This window comes from Numida meleagris, chromosome 19, assembly GCF_002078875.1.
Source record: "Numida meleagris isolate 19003 breed g44 Domestic line chromosome 19, NumMel1.0, whole genome shotgun sequence".
Classification (NCBI taxonomy): Eukaryota; Metazoa; Chordata; class Aves; order Galliformes; family Numididae; genus Numida; species Numida meleagris.
This window is the reverse complement of record NC_034427.1, coordinates 9532597-9549604: the sequence shown is the minus strand read 5'-3', so window position 1 is coordinate 9549604 and position 17008 is coordinate 9532597. Positions and strand designations below refer to the sequence as shown.

Below are 17008 nucleotides of genomic sequence, written 5' to 3'. Positions count from 1 at the left end.
CCCCCCCCACCCCGGCTCGCGGCGCGCAGGCGCACGGCCCCGGCTCCACTCTCGGGACTTATTTGGCGCAGCGCCGCGGCCCGAGCCGCCTGCGAAATAAGTGGCGGAGCGGCGCAGTGCGCATGCGCGGCTGAGGGGGTGCTCGGGGGCAGCCGGGGGCACGGCGCGCGCCGCTGCCTGTAGGACGCATCGCGCGGCGGGTGTGCGCTGCAGAGTGCCCCGGCTTTGCTGCTTGGTAGTTCTGCAGCTTTGTAGTTTTGCAGCTTTGTAGTTTTGCAGCTTTGCATGTTTCTCCCTGCTCCTTCCCCGGCCTTGCATGTCCCTTCCGGCCCGCTGTGTGTTTCCCCCTCCGTCTCCATGCCTTTCCTGGCCCCCTGTGTGTTCCCTCCGCCCCGTCCGCATCTCCGTGCACTAACCGTGCATGCCCCCGTGCCCTGCGTGACCCTAGGGAGCCGTGCATGTACCCAGCCTCCTGCATGCACACGCTCTGTGCATGCTGCCATTGCTCCCAAATGCACTCAGCCTTGTGCATACCCCCTAGCCCGGGGCATGGTGTGCATGGGGAGCATATGTACCCAAATCCCGAGGCCTTGTGTGCACCGGAGCCAAGTGCAGCAGAGTGCTGGGCATATCTATCTTCCTCCCTCCCTACTGGTGCATGTGCATGCACTTCCATGCATTCATTCCATTCAGGAGTGCAGAGCAGTGCTTATGCGTGGATTTTCCACCCAAAGCAGTACGGCCAGCAGGGCAGGGAGGTGGTTCTGCCCCTGTGCTCTGTGCTGTGAGACCTCCCCTAATGCACTGCATCCACGAGGGGAGACTTCACCCCAGGAGTGACGTGGATCTGTTGGAGTGTGTCCAGAGGAGGGCCACAAAAATGCTCCAAGGGATGGAACACCTCCCTACGAGGACAGGCTGAGAGAGCTGAGGCTGTGCAGCGTGGAGGAGAGAGGGCTGCACGGAGACCTGAGAGCGGCCTCTTGGCATCTAAAGGGGCTATAAGGAAGGGGACAGACACTTTAACAGAATCTGTGTGGTAGGGCAAGGGGAAACGGTTTCAGGCTGAAAGAGGGGAAATTGAGACTGGATATAGGGAACAAGTACACTGTGCAGGGCACGCAGCGCTTCAGGGGAGACCCCAAGGTGCCACCGTTGAGCTCCTGGTGTCAGAGCTGTGCCTGGCTGCAGGCAGCTGCTTTCCAATCCTCATTTCCTCAGTGCTCACGGCCCTGCAAGAGCTGTGCCGTGCTGCTCCGCCACTGATCCTGAGGTCTGAAGAGATAAGTCCTCCGAAAACTCTTCCACTGTTTTTATCAGCAATGCGTTATCGAAACGGAGATAGAAATGTGTGCTTTGCACCTGGAGGAGACAGCAGCCGTGTCTGTGGGAGTGCTTTGTGCAGCTCAGGACACCTCTCCTGTGGGTGTCACCTCCCCAGTGGGTGTCATAGAGTCTCATAGACTCACAGACTCATAGCACGGCTTGGCACCATCGCATTCTGATGCTGTGGACGGGGCTGCCACCCATCAGATTTATTTTGCTTCTCCTCACGGATCACCCAGCGGTGCCAATTCACCCAGCAGACATCACAAAGCCCCTTTCCATGGGAGCCTCCCCCTGCCACCACCCCCTGTGGTGGCCAATGACAGAGGTGTAATAAAGAGAGTAACAAAATGCAAGCCTGCAGCAGCGGGTCCATGGTCTGTGGTCTCCTAGGAAGCAAAATCTCTCTTTTGCTACAAGCTCAGCTGGGATGAGGGCTCTGCCTTACGGGGAACGGGTGCACTCCGTCTCTGTTTTACATAGGACAGATCACCACGTTATTACAGGTCCCCACGCCCTGAGCTGCAGGTAGTGAACCTCTGAGCAATGAGCTGCGCTGCGTTCCCAGTTGGGCTCTTATCTTCCAAACTGCCAAGGTCACGCTGCAAAAATAGAATTCCTGTTTGTGTGGATGGTGGCATCCTGTGCACGTGGGAAGAGCACAGAAATATGGATAGGGGTCCAAAACACGGGGCAGTCCCCAAGGATGCTGCTTTGAGAACGTTCCTATGGGGCCAGAGGGGCTGGGGGTGGTGGGCACTGCCCGTTCTGTTGAAGGACCCCTAAGGCAGCAGTGCAGATTCCACAGGGCAGCACCTAAGGGCATCACAAAGGGCACTGAGCTGAATGCCACAGCACTGGGAACATTTTGGGAGCATCTCACACCAGGGCTCTGCTGAGATGCTGCCCCGGGGCGGGGTGGGGGGGCTGTGCTGCCTTTAGGAAACATTACGCAAGAGGTGGAGGGTGGGGGATTGTTGAAAAAAAAAAGGAAGCTCACACATTTTTCCAGAACTGGATTTATTGTATTTGCAATCGTCTCATAACTTTTTGCTTGTCCTCTGTTACGCTGCTGCATGCCCTCACCTCTAAGCGCAGGGCTTGGGGTGGTACCTGCATCGAGCATTTTATTACTTCTTTTTTCCTCTGAGAATGGCGATAAAGGATGGGTTTGGTTTGTGCATCTTTTGTACAGGTGCAAAGTACTCGTTTAACATACAGAGGCTTGGATTCTCTTTTGTAAAACCTTGAGGTTCGTGTTCTGTTTAACGCGTTTTATTGGTATTCCCACAATACACACAGGAGCCTTAGAACTCAAACAACCAACTCGCGGAGAGAGATGGGCACACATGGGGGTCAGACCCAGTTTCTTTCTTTTTCTTTCTTGTTTTTCATCGTCACTTCTCTTGCACAACAACCACCCCCGGCTGAGGATGGAACGTGCGCGGGGGGACCCACAGGCAGCGGTGGGCTCTGCTGATGGGACCCCCAGCCCCTGCTTTGGGTACGAGAAACCTCCAGCACCACGAGCAGCCATTCCCTGCCTCGCTCCCAGTAGCACAACAGTGTGTGTGCAAACCCCGATCCCACGTGTGCAATCCTGCACGTGCAGAGTGTGCAGCGGGGCAGAACCCCTGCCATGGATGCTCACCCCCACGTAATGGGCAGCAATAGCAGCTGGCCCTGGTGTAGGGTTCATGTGGTCGTGAACTGTCTCCAGAAGGTTGACTCGAAGGTAACCCCATGTCTGGGTTACAGCACAGCAGTTGTATGGCTCAGGACTGATGAGACAAGGAAAGGCTCAGCCTGGCAGCGGTCTGAGGGGCAAGCTGCCTGGGGAGCACCCACCCATGGCGTGGCAGGGCAGCACCTGGCCACATGTGCATGCCAGTCCCCACTGTCACCGATGCATGACTCAGCCTGCAGCAATGCATCCCGCAGCCACAGCCCCTGACCCTCGTGGAACCAACCCAGTGGCGTGGGACCAGCAGGCTCCCCAGGCTCACCCCTGCGTGAGCCCCTTCCTTGCACAGCCTCAGCCCGCCGAGCCCTCAGCACCTCGCTCTCACCCCTCGGCTGCAGGGCACAGCCCTCACACAGGCACTGATGCCCAATCACAGACGGGAGCATGAACATCTTTGTGCCATCCCTGGGACCAGCGCTGCGCCGTGGGGTGGGCGCCGCAGCCCCGCTCCAGAGGGAAGGTGCCTATCTCTCTCCTTTAGGACTCCTGCTCATGAGTACAACATTTCTGAGAATAATCATCATCATAGTAATAATCATAGTACTAAAAACAGTATTTACAACAAGCTCCAGGTCAGAAGTACACACCAAGCAAACACTCAGCACCACAGAGAGCAGGACGGGGTTAACATCTCGCGGATACCTTCTCAGATCCCACCAGCGCGGGACACAGACATGTGACAGTTTCAACCGTTTCTTACACACAAACATGTTGCTTAAATTACTTTTAAAATTAGGTTGGTTGTTTTTTTTTTTTTTTTTAAACGTTTTTCTTTTTTTTTTTTTTTTTTAATCTCTCGTCACTATATGGATGAGGTGATGCTGGCGGCGACGCCGCGCTCTACAACGATGCGTATCTAAGACAGCTGCTACTATAAACGGATCATTGGCTACTGCTAAGAAAGTCAACCCTTGGTTCTGCTCCGGTTCCCTCTCTGCCCCCAGCGCTCTGCAGTACCCCAGCACCGGGGGGGCCCTTCCTGCAGGAGCAGATTTCCCCCAAAATGCTCTATGGCTGTGGAGGGGTCGCTCCCGGATCCTTGGGGACTTGTGGGGAGATCAGCAAAGAGCTCGTGGTCAGACCCCCAGCACTGGTGCCCTTTGGCTTTTTGGGGGGTTTTCTCTTTTTTTTTTTTTTGGTCATCACCATTTTTTGGGTGTGTGTGTAATTAAAGCGCACTTTAGACAGAAAACATCAGGTCCTAGCTGAGCCAGCAATGCTTTTTGGGAGGGACGGAGAGGGAAGCACACAGCCTCTGGTGCAAATCGTGGAATCATAGAATGGCTTGGGTTGGAGGGGACCTTAAAGATCATGCTCCCACCAGAACAGGCTGCCCAGGGCCCCATCCCACCTGGCCTTGAATGCCTCCAGGGATGGGGTATCCTTCTCTGCTCCATGCACAGCACGGGGGACCCCAGCAGCCCGCTCCCAAAGCACAGCACCAAAGCTCTGCACAGGGGAACCCTCATCACCTCCTGCCCCAAAGCCACCACAGACCAGGCTGGCTGCTCAGCCCTGCGTCCTATGCACAGCTGGACCCAATTCCATGCAATGTTTCAGATGCAACATTTCCTCTCGGTTTTTCAAGGCAGAAGCAGAGCAAGTGCAAGGTCCCGCGGGCACAGCCCTGCAGTGCTGGGACTTCAGCTGCCTCCCAAGGCCACGGCGACAGCAGTGCAGGAAGCCCCAGGCTGGCAGCCACCTGTCTGCATCACACTGCTGTCACCTACCGCTGTCACACTTGCATATCCTCCGCTCATCCCTGCCCCCACCAAGAGACAATGTTTGCTTAAAAATAGGCCTTGAAAAGCTAAAGATAGCCAAGAAACGAGCATGGGAACACCTCCTCACCCTTCCTGCAGAATTGCTCCTGCTCAGCTCCACCTCATCCAGTGCTGCTGGTAAGTCCTGCATCCCAAAGCGCAGCCCAGGAGCTCCCTGTCCTCAGCATCCACTGAGCCACATCCATCCTCGGGAAGAGTGATGTCCTCCCTGCCAGCAGGCGGCCTCACCACTGTGTCCTGTCCCTGCATTCCCAGGGGGTCCTGGAGGGCTGGCAGCGTGCAGACTGAGGGCCCCCCTGGGGTTCTGCAGAGCCGAGGTGACAGAGCCCATGGGGGACAGGGAGCTCAGCCTGCAGCCACCAGGGATGGGGACAGGGATAGGGATGGGGATGGAGATGGGGACGGAGACACAGAGAGGGACAGGGATGGAGCTGGGGACAAGGATGGGATTGGGGACATTCTATGACATGGAACCAAGCTCTGGGCTGAGACCCTCACCTATTTCCACACTGTCTACCAAAGAACCACCTGAGATAAGGACACTGGGTCGCTGCCTACTCTGGCTGCAGGGATGGCTGGGAGCCATGTAGCAGTGCCATGCAGCCAGCCTGCCCCTCTCTGCTAACTCTCTGCTCATTGCTCCATTTACATACAGAAATGATTGTTCCTTATTATTCTGATATTCAGCTCAGAGCAAACACCAAGTGTAGTAAAAGCCCCCGGATAAGAATTCCGTGTTTCCGTGACGCTGCTGGTTGAATTTATTAATATCTTAATTTTTACATGAGTTTAAGAAATATTTTGTTTTTTTTTTAAAAAGAAAAAAAAAAAAAGGACAAACCCTCCAAAGAAGCTGTCTGACTGACTGATTTCTATTTCACGTGAACTAGCTGCTATTCTGCTGAGAGGTCCCTACGACCTGTGACTCCCCACAAGCACCGAACGATTAAGGATGCAGACAGAGAAGCGTGTAGCTGGGGGACGAACACCAGGGAATGGGGGGGGAGGGGGGGGGAAGGAGAACCAAATGCTGCATCTAGACAAACAAAATAAAACGTGTCGGTCGGTCGGTTTGTTAACAGGAATCAGGTGCTAGATGTGTAGAAAAGCCCTTTATCCAGAGATCTCCTCCCGCTGTTCCTTGTTCCTGCGGACTTCAGCTGCATGCAGCTCCTGCAAAAACAGGAGAGAGGACACGAGGCTGTCAGTCCTGAGGGCAAGCAGAGAGCTGTGGGCGAACGAGAGAGCTACAGGCTGCTCCTGCCAGCACTGTTTTCCTCCTGTCCTGATGCATGATTTGTACCAGCCAAAGAAAAGCTATCGGGGCAGTTTCACACTGACACCCCGAGGACAGGGGGATTCACCTGCAAGTGAAGCATTGCATGGCAGGAGCGCAGTGATACCAGCCTGCTACAGGTGCATCTGCAGCCCTGCAGGTGAGGGAATGGCATGGAGCTGTGCCAGGGGAGGGTCAGGCTGGGTGTTAGCAAAAGGTTCTTCACCAGAGGGTAGCTGGGCATGAAACAGGCTCCCCAAGGCAATGGTCATAGAATCATAGAATCATTTGAGTTGGAAGGGACATTTAATGGCCATCTAGCCCAACTCCCCTGCAGGGACATCCAGAGCTCAGTCAAATGCTCATAGCCCTGGCCAGATGGGTCATCCACCACCTTGCTCATGACACCAAGTTCAAGAAGCGCTTGGATGACACTCTCAGAAACACGGTTTGAATGTTGGGAGGTCCTGAATAAAACCATCAGCTGGACTCCACTATCCCTGTGGCTCCCCTCCAACTCAGGCTATTCTATGGCCCTATGATCCCATGACATCCCTGGACCCTGCAGCACCCACCCACGGGTGCCAGCACTCCGTGCACACACCTTCTCGCGCAGCCGCTCCCGCAGGGCAGCCAGGTGCGCCTCGCGGATCTCCCGGCTCAGCTCCATCTTGTAGTTGAGCTTCTCCTCGGCCAGGCGGCTGAAGTTGTTGTTCTCCTCCAGCGCCTTGTGCAGCACCTCCCGCTCATGCTCCCGCTTCTCCGCCAGCTGCTTCAGCACCTGCGCCTCCTGGGTCTGGTGAGGCAATGGGACAGCACCTCTCAGCCTTGCTCTGGACCCCCCAAAGCTTTGCTGACCACCTCCCTCCGGAAGGCAGTCACAGTGATGCGGGAAATAGCACAGGCAGCTGTTAGAACAGCAAGGCTTGAGGCTGAGCTGAGTGTAAGATCAGCTGTTACATCTCCTGCATCAGCTGCCAAGAACTCCCCATGGCCTGGCCATGCGCACGGGATCAGACAGGGCTCCTTACAGCTGTGCAGTTTTAGGAACAGAGGACGATGATGGCCACCACATTCAGTTTCCTGCCTAAACCAGGATGCAGAACTGCATCCTCCCCATGTCTCACATGCCTATCTATAGCTGAATAATACGTAAGAACACTAACAGCAGTCATTTTGGATTGCTCCTGATCAGACATTTTTAGGGTTTGGGGCAAGCTGTACCACTGCTGCTTCAGGGCATCTCGTTACCTTCCTCCTCTCCTCTGCAGCCTCCAGCCTCCTCTGCAGCTCCTCCAGGGACAGATCCTTCTTCTTGGGGGGAGAGGAAAGGATGGGGCTCTCAGGAGACAAATCTGAAGGAGACTTCAGGATCACCTCGAAGCTCTGGCCCGATGCCCTCTTATCCAGCTGCTTCACCTCCATATCTTGGGGACAAAAAAAACAAGAGCTCTGTGGACATGTGACACTCAGGAGAGCCCTCACCTGAGGGCGCTGAGCTCTCCACATAGAACAAAATTACACAGGTCAAGACATGGAATTAACACCATTGTTCCTATTTCCAGAATTTCTTGATGAGTCATCAGCTTCATCCCCCCTAAGTCAACACAATTAATTTAAATTACAGTATAATTACAGAAAGTCCATACTGCTGTTAACAAAGTGCATGTCACCCCAGTAGGAACCGGACAGCCTCTGCGATCAGTTCCTTCAGGAAAAATGTGAGTCATGTCTAAACAAAATAAACTGGAGAAGCAGGCTAAGCAGAAGGACCCTGGGCTGAGATGGCGATTTCTGCCCCAGGATGAGAGCGCCCACGTTTATCACAGTGCCAGCAACAGCATTTGCCAACAGCTCTGCAGCTTCCATGAGAGCAAGTTACGTACCTCCATACTGGTAGATGGTGTTGGGATGCGGCTGGGTGTGGAAACAGGAGCAGATGAGGGAGAGCAGAGACAGCTCCTTCATTTTCTCCTTGTAGGCTGAAAAAGAAGAAATAGCAATGACAAGAGTCTAATGGCAATAGTAGCTCCTTTTCATGGAGAAATGAAGCAAGTAGGCACAAGGAAATTCATTTGCAGCTACCAGACTCTGTGGAAGATTTCCAGGCTGCCATGGGGTTTCCAAGTGTCCCCAAGGAGTACTAGAGCAAACTAAATGATCAGCCAGTGTAGCAAATGTCATAGGAAGACACACATTAGGATCTTACCATCTCTGGAGGTGTATGTTGCTGTGGAAAATTTTCCCACCAGGGAGTAGCCATGCTTTGGCCCTTGCAGTGAACCAGAAAGGGGAAGCTGCCCAAACATTTTCTCCATCCCAGTTACAGACTTAGAAGCCCACTGACACTTGGAAACATTTCCCAACCCTCAGGAACTTCCTGGTCTTTCACAATTCTGACATCAGGGTCAAGAGGAAAGTTGCAGCCAGTTGTGTGGAGAACTTCCAACTTCTCAGTGTCCCTCCTTCACTGCAGGAGCAGGCAAAGGAGAGGATAGGTGGGTCCATGCAGGCAGAGGTTGATACTGGGCTGCAATCACAGCAAATGTTCTCCCCATGGCATTCTGCAAAGGATAGGGAAATACACGATCCCTTCAAGCTCTGCCACTGTGACCCCTCAAGTTTGCTCAGCATTCTCACTGCTGGTGGATGCACCACTGCACCCTCAGAGATCACAAGTGCATGGGCTGCTGCCTTAACGACAGCAGTGCACACAGCTTCTCCTCTGCTTTCTCTTAGCTATTCTGGTGGAAAAAAAAAAGTAGGTCTATTTACATACTTCGTATCAGCATTTATTAGTTCTCCCAACTACAAAACAACTCCCAGTTTACCACCCTCCTTTGGCTAACCAACAATCCCTGCAGCTCAGATCTGTATTAAACTTTTCCCAGTTCATACCACATTCTGATTTTAATGCCCCATCCAGTTCTGCTATTAAATGCATGCCAGATAAGAATAGTTTACATCAGCAATGCAAGCAGGACATCTTTGATTTTGTTCTTAACAGAAAAGACTTTGGAAAGCCTCTGAGAGTGCCGCACTGTGCTGGAAGAGTGGCACGCATCAGTTAAGCTACTATATCTCATAATGTGCTGCCAAGAGCCCAGAGGAGGTTCCCTGGACTCAATGAGAGACATTACCACTTAATAGAGAGCACCAAGGTCCTTGCTTTACCACTATGCCTGATCCTGGGTGAAACCAAGACATTAAGCAAATGTGCTACATCGCTGACCCACCAGTTTAACAGTCTCCTAGTACTTATTATAAACCACAATGCTTTATATGTCATTACTTGAACTTCAGTAGCTCCCCAGTTCTGATTTTGTGGTTCTCTGTGTAGATGAGCGCTCATTGCAGCCCTGCATTTCAGGAGGCCTATTGTAGTGATTTCACTTCTTAGCAGCTGCCTTCATTCCACTGGGATCTTCCCTGTCCTGCTTCCCTTCTGTAGCACAAACTGACCATCCCTCTCAGTCAATTAAAATGAAGAGGAGAGAAGAGGACAAAAGGACATCGCTCCATTGAGCTGCGGCAGTACTTTAATGAGCCCTGGAAGAGGTTTGCGTCCTTCTCCCGGAGCTGGAGCCAGCAGCTGCACCCCGGCGCCAGCCGTCAGATGCAATTAGAAGCGTGTGGGCACATGGGCCGGAGAAGCAAGGCTGAGAGCTGTCAGCCCCAGAGACCGGCGTGCAGCGGGGCGAAGAGCACAAAGAGCCCCGCTAATAGGGCAGCCCTCGCTGCCAAGCAAATCCATGGCAACCGCACAGCTTCGTCGGGTGGAAAGCAACGGGAACGGCGGCAGTGGGGCGAGACCTCCCGGCGCAGCCCCGGACAGGATACGGCCCCGGGAGGAGCTGTCCCTTCAGCACCACAGCCCCGTCCCCGCGATCCCCCGTGCGGAGCTGTCCCTTCAGCACCACGCTGGAGGCCCCGGGCAACGCCAAGGTCGGGGGTGTCTGCGTGAAAAAGGGGAAAGACTGAACCTCTGGAGAATCATCACCCTCGATCCACGCCCCGAAAAATAAATCACGAGGTGCAGCCCTGAAAGTCTCCTGCCTCTGCTCCAGAGCTGGTGGTAACACCCGTGAGACCCAGCACAATGACCTCATCCTCAGGTACTTTTTCGGAATAACAGGCATTACATGAGCCCAATGCACTGTCAGTAGGCTAAGACAAGAAAATAAATTCTGTGAGCAGAGGGAGATCCTGGTTTTATGCAGTTCGGGTTAATTTGGCACTGTAAGTGGGATGGGAAGCTGAATTCAGCAGGGGATTCTGCTGATGTAGGGTTTGAACATCAGTCTGTCCACTGCCACTCACTTCCTTATCTTGAGGGTTGACCAACCTTCTCAGAACAAAAGGTAGTCTAAGGTCTCCTAGGGCAAGTTATTTTTGTATGTTGGGATTTGATGTTTCATTGGTGCAGACTGAAACTTTACTGGCTGGACCATTAAATTTCTTTCACAATTGCTCACACATAAACATGATTACAATTAATCAAAACTGAATGGAACATTTAAAAACAGATACTGCAGCCAGGGGAGCAGTCACAGCTGTCACTCAGGACATTTGTATAGGCTCCACAATGTCAGACTACCAAGGCAATCATTACTCTGGAAGTGGTCTCAAATTCAGTGTCAGGGTTTTTTTTTTTTCCAATATATTTTTGAATGATCCCTTGAGAGAGCTCCATTTGGCTCAGCTGGGGAAGATTTATAATACTGCAAATAAAAGTAAGGAACATAACCACTGAGTCACTGTTTAAGAAACTGTGTCAAAGGAGATTAAGTCCAAGGTCTCTTGAAGCAAGACTTTCAATCTCAGTTGTATCAGAAACAGAATCCTTAAAGCTCCCAGGGCAAAATACCACAGCTGAAAACTTTGCACTAATCGATTTACCTCAGGAGTGCCTGCACTCACATTTGCCAATAGATGTAAAGTTTTGAGGACAAATTTATGTCAGGGGGAAAAATCCCTGAAGCATGACAAGACAGCTGGCTGGCCAGAGCATTACATGCGATCAGCTCCTGCCAGGAAAGATCATGTGCCTTCCAGTGTATGGATTTACATATTTCAAGAACATTTGGACAGGAAAAGCTGGGCTTTTTATTTAAGCATCCTGTAAGGTGGGGTAAACTTTATTTCTGGTTTCACGGGACCTCAGGTAGTTATTAATTGGCAATACTATATAAAAAGGTGCAGCACTCCTGAATATTTACACCTACTACCAAGCACAGTCTGATTCCACTCTGTTTCAAGTCTGTTGCACACACCATTCAAGAATTAATCTTAATTTAAATGTTTCATCCAACTTTTCTCTGCACTGTCCACATTGCACAAATAACATTATTTTCTCCCTGTTTCAAGCAGAAAACAGCAGATTACCAAAGCCTCCTATCAACTTGTCAAGAAGTGAACATGCTCTTAGCTTCCTCCCTCTCCAGCGACCAATTTCCTGTGCTCCCTCTAGTGCTGCACAGTACATAATGCATCCTCATATTCCTGCTGCTTCCCGTGAGCACTACACACAGCATTAGTCCATGTGAAGTGTTTATCTCCAAGTTAAGCCCCGGGGATACCATCCAGTTGCTCCCTGAGAAGCTGTGGAGCAGGAAATGGAGAAGTGGCTGGGGATAGGTGCAGAGCATCAGTAACATGAACCATCTCTCATTGGTGATGTGCACGGACCACAGGGTTCCCCATCTCCAACCCAATACTGGCCAAAAATTCTGGTTCTTTGCTTCCTGACCAGACAAAAGGAAGCTGGAGGCTGTCTGATTTGCACGCGTTTTGTTAGATGTTTAATGATGTCCAGCAAAACAGAACAGGGCTGGTAAGGCACAACACCAATACAGTGTTGTGCAACCAGGGGTTCATTTGTGTGAATTCAGACAATTAAAATGGATGAGTCTGAATATGCTGCATTCGATAGCAAGGTCAAAGGAAGGTTATTAGAAGAAAATTACTTGTTTTGCAAATATAACTTTGGAAAAGTAAAAAATTGCATCCTTGAAGAATATTATACCACAACAAGATGAGAATAGTCCAATTATAAATGTAGCCAAAATACAAACAGAAGGTAAAGAAGATCAGGGAACCAGGTCTTTCAGTACAAAGAATGCCATGCCACACACACAACAAATGCAACCACAACCTTTGATAAGCCTTGAGAGTACAACAGGATAGAGATAGTCTCACTGCCATCAAGATGGTGGCCAGACCTTTGCCTCAGTCCAGCTCACTTCCATCTTCTTGCTCCACAACATCCCCAACCAGGGCGGCACGAGAGCTCACACAGCCAAAAGAGGAAGGGGAACCAGTGAAAGAGTGGGATCCTGAGGAACAAGGATGATGCAGCTCCCTTTCTACACAGACACAGAAGGTGCTGTGGGTGCATTTGGAATCGCTCATGAGGACAGACGTGGTGATCACTCTGCCTGCTGTCGGACATCTGCTGAGCCATCCCCAGAAGTGGTTTCCAATCACCTGGCTCATTCCCTCCCAGCTTTCATTTGCAACTCAAGCACACAACATCAACCCGCATTATGCACAGCCAATAGATCAGCAAATCACTCGCTCTAATGCTGGAATGTGTGGACTGTTTTGTAGGAAAATAACCAGGGAAATCTCCCCTTCTCCTGGCTAAGCAACGGAGAAGGGTCCGAGTGGCAAAGCAGAGAGCCAGCAGCCTGAGTGGGTTGGTGATAGGTCACCAGGAGGGAGAAAAGCGTGGATTGGATTGCTTGCTAAAGCAGATGAAGGAGCCAAAATGGAGGCAGCCGTCCTAGCGTTCATGGGTTTGGGACAAATGCAGATTTGGACAGTCAGGGTTGGATGAGTCAAAGAGAAGCTGCTATCAAGTAGCTTGGAATAGGATGAGCTGTTCAAGGGACAATGTCAGGAGCTCAGTGCCACACTGAGCCAGAGGCAGCCATTTGGTCTCTTTGGATTTTGGTTTCCTTTTCCTTAACTGAGTATTATTGTACTTGCACATTATACAGAGATAGTATTTGTATAAACACATTCAGAGAACATAAGATTCTGCAGTGTGGCACTAAACATGTAGAGGTACCTCAAAAGAATAAAAGAGCTGATAGAAAATATGCTGAGCAGCTCTTCACCAGTTGGGATGTGCCAAAGTCCTACCGTGCATTCACATGGTCTTTGGTTGCTTTCTAGCTCTTTTGTATTTCTAAATCACAGCTGAAGATACGAGCAACGGTTTAGCTCCCTTCTGGATAGGAGATATCTGAGGGATCAACACAGTACCAACATGGTTCCACTAAAGATATGGCTTATGTTTTAGAAAGGAAATATATTTTCTAAAGATTTAGATCCTCTGCTTGGAGACATTGTTAAAACATTAAATTAAAAAGAAACGCCTGCAAGAGGTTCTCTTGGCTCGCAAAACTGAAGTCCCAATAAAAGTACCACAGATATCTAAGACAGGCCATATGTACTCTATCAACAATGGAGAGAGAAAATAAATAGCAATTTCTTGAGAACACAGCGACGGAGAGGTGGGGCAGAAACAACCCTGACTGTCACTGGTGGTAGAAATGAGGGTATGGAGCAATGATGTTTGGTGTCCACCAACACTGTTCAGAAAAGAGAGTAAGAGGGCAACCCAAGCCCGTGTCAGGCCAAAGAGCTCTGACGTTTCAGTGCAGGAGGGAAAACTCCAGGATCCATGAATGCCAAGCAGCAGCTCCTCTCAGCTCCTCCTTCTCAGTCACCAGCATCCGAGAAAAGCCCATGGGGCTCCCACCTTACTGCATCATTTCATAATCTCTATGTAGGGAGCTGGCGCTCCTCACTTCTGCTCAACCCAGACACCTACACACCATGGGGAAAGCTCCAGCCCTGTAGAGCCCCACAGGCTCCCATTAGGAGCTGCATGAAGCATGAAGCTTTGACCAGCTGCTGCAGGAGGGTGTGCAGGGCTCTGGCCCTGCAGCACTGCAGCTGAACCTGCACTGAGCATGTGCTGCTGCTCCCTCCACTTCTGCACTGGCAGACACAACCCTGGCCAGCAAAAAATGAAGGTGAAAGCCAGCACTGGCTGCTGGGCAGGGGGGGAGCAAGCCCTTTTTCTTACCATCCCAGCAATTTGTTTGAACAAACCCAAGAAAATCTTCCCAAGGGGGAAATCAGCCCCCGGGCACCAGCTGCAGACAATTGCAGCTGCTCTCCCTGCAGCATGGATTAGCTTTGGCTGGGGATAATGAAGAGAGAAAATAAGATTTTTTTTTCCTTATTTTAAGGAGCTGCTTGCCTTTTTTTTTCCTGCCTTTCCAGGCTGTTCCCGCTGTGGAGACAGCAGCTGGTGGGAAGCTGCTCGCTGCAAGGCTGGGCGAGGCTCAGCCTTGCTCTCCTCCTGCCACAGCCCTGCCTTCCAACCCCCTGACATCGCTTCTTTGCTCCCAGAGAACCACAATAAGCAAGGTTTTGTGAAGCACACTCTTTTGCACGATCCGAAGTCTGCCCTTTCAGTAAAACTGCATCTTCCAGCAGGTGAAATGTGCCACGGGCGTGGGGCTGGGAGAGCGAGAATGCACCAAACAGGGGATGCATCCAGCACCTCGCCTGTGCTGAGTTCGCTGCACCCTTGGTGTCATGGCCAAGCACCCTGCTGTGTCCCCCCAGGCGGCTCCATGTCCCCTCCCCAGCTGCAAACATCCCCAGCCCCATCACGGGGTGGGAACAGCTGGGGGAACCTCTCAGCACGCCCTGGCACGGGGACGCTTGCACAAATGCATACAATGGCTGAAGATTTCCGACCATACAGACACCTCTTGACGTGCTGCTTCCCTACCTTCAACTGCATGCAAAGCCCACTGCACCTCACCCACCCTCCGACACCTCCCATCTTCCCATCCCTTTTCAAAGGAGAAAAGAGCAGAGAACGCCCGGAAGGACCCAGCAAAGGGCAGGGGAAGAAGCAGGGATGCTGCCTGCTGCCTTCTGGCTGCTTTTCTACCAGGGAGGGGGCACAAAGCACTCCCCACATTTCCTTTTTGTTTTCCCTTCCTATTCAGCCCCACACCCCAACCCTGCATGGTTCAGCTTCACCCACCCAAGCCCTTCTTTATGCACTGTAGAAGTTTCTGGAGAAAACATTTATGTATTATTATTTTTTTAAAGGAAAAGAGAACGACCCTCCGAACACACCCACTGTCCGTTGTACCAGCGTAGGATTTTCTCCTCCGCCCCAGCTCCAGCCATTTCAATTCCTGCTCTCTGGCTCACAGGGACGAGGATCATTTTGGGGGGAGCAGAGCCCACCCAGAGCCCCACTGCTGCTGCAGGAGGAGGGAGGGAGGGGGGCTGCCCTGCAGCACTGCTTCACCAGCGCCATCAGAGGACCGCTCCCCTGTAGCATCTCCCGATGAAAGAAACACAGGGTGGGGAGCTGGGAGAACGCGCAGCAACGCACCCAGGTTGGGTTTAGGCTTCTTTTTTTAAGGGATTTTTAATTCTCCATGTCTTTCTTTCCGATGTCCATTTAAGCAATCTGTGATCTTCACACAACCGAATCATAGGGAAATGCCATTTTGCATTTCTCTGCATCCAACTACACCCCATGCACGTTTTTTTTTTTTTTTTTTTTTTTTTTTAAGGGAATAAAAAGAAAGCTGCATCACGCTGCAGAAACAACCATGAATCGGCACGCAGCACCATCGGATGGTGCAACGTAGCAGCAGGCATAGCATAAATCGGCACATTTAGCACGGGCGGATCGCTATGAAAATCAAAAGAGCACCCGCTGCCTTGCACCGGGGGGTGCGTGCTGGGCGGCGGGGAACAATGCACCCAAAACGGCACAGGCCAAGGAAAAAAAAAAAAAATAATAAAAACCAAACCTCCCAATATACATATATATGCGTATAAAGAGAACAAGGGTAACACGCAGCCTACCTGAGACGGTGCTGGCCATGCTGCGGGGTACGGGGAGGCGAGGTCGGAGCCGAGCGCCCGCAGCGCGGGGATGGAGCGGAGGGACGGGCGGGTCCGCGGCAGCGGCAATGAGCGGCTCCGGCTCCTCCGGGCGGCTTTGACGGCGGTCCCTCCCCGTCCGCCCGCTGCCAGAACTGCGGAGCCGGGCGGGGGTGGGGTGGGAGCAGACACACCCAGCTCCGGCAAAAGATGGCCTTCCCCCCCCCCGCCTGCCTTTCTTGTCTGCTCTGCTGCTCTCCTTCCCCTTTCTCTGCTGAAAGCAGAAACGAGCAAATTCCATTTTTCTTTTTGTATGATCTTTGTTATCTTTGTTGTTTGTATCTTTTATTATTTCATTTTATTGCACGTCGTTCCGTTCATTTCATTTTTTAACCAACCCCCCCCCAGGGCGGCTCTGGGCTCTGGTAACAAGGAGGATGGGGCTCACACCCGGAGCCCAAACCCTGCGGCATTTTCAGCCAAACAGAGCAGGGAGGGGGGTCCGGGCGTGAGCCCCATCCTCCTCATCCCTGGGGGGCTCAGTGCTTTTGGGCACGGTTTGTGCCCTCGAGCACCAAAGGGGCTGCAGCTGGGGTGAAAGTGCTGTAAAAGTAGATGCAGAAGAGCAGAACAGAGCCTTCTGAATTCAGTGGAACTTTTCTGTCTCCATATGTATGTACGCATAAATTATTTTTATTATTATTTCTCAGGCATCAGGACATCTTTTCCTCTCCTTTCTTTCCCACCTTCCACCCTTTTCCCCCTTTGTGCCTGCTGCTGGAGGCCAGCACACCTTTGCTTTTGCGGCACGTCCCCCAGCCACACTCAGCACCATGGAACCACCACGTTTTCCCTCAGATGGGCTTTGCACAAGAGCCCTGCAGCCCCCAGCCTCTGCACGGCCCCCAGCTGCAGCCCCCCCAGCGCGCTGCAATGCGGGAG

The 17008-nt window shown here is 51.9% G+C and overlaps 1 protein-coding gene across 1 annotated transcript; it reads right to left on the bottom strand.

The window, feature by feature from the left end:
- Positions 4194-16239, bottom strand: STMN3 (stathmin 3). The gene is made up of 5 exons (XM_021417052.1): positions 16049-16239; positions 8017-8112; positions 7382-7557; positions 6735-6926; positions 4194-6027 (listed from the first exon to the last, which is right to left on the bottom strand). Exons 1-5 carry the CDS (start codon positions 16065-16067, stop codon positions 5968-5970), a joined length of 543 nt encoding a protein of 180 aa, XP_021272727.1. The 5' UTR covers positions 16068-16239; the 3' UTR covers positions 4194-5967.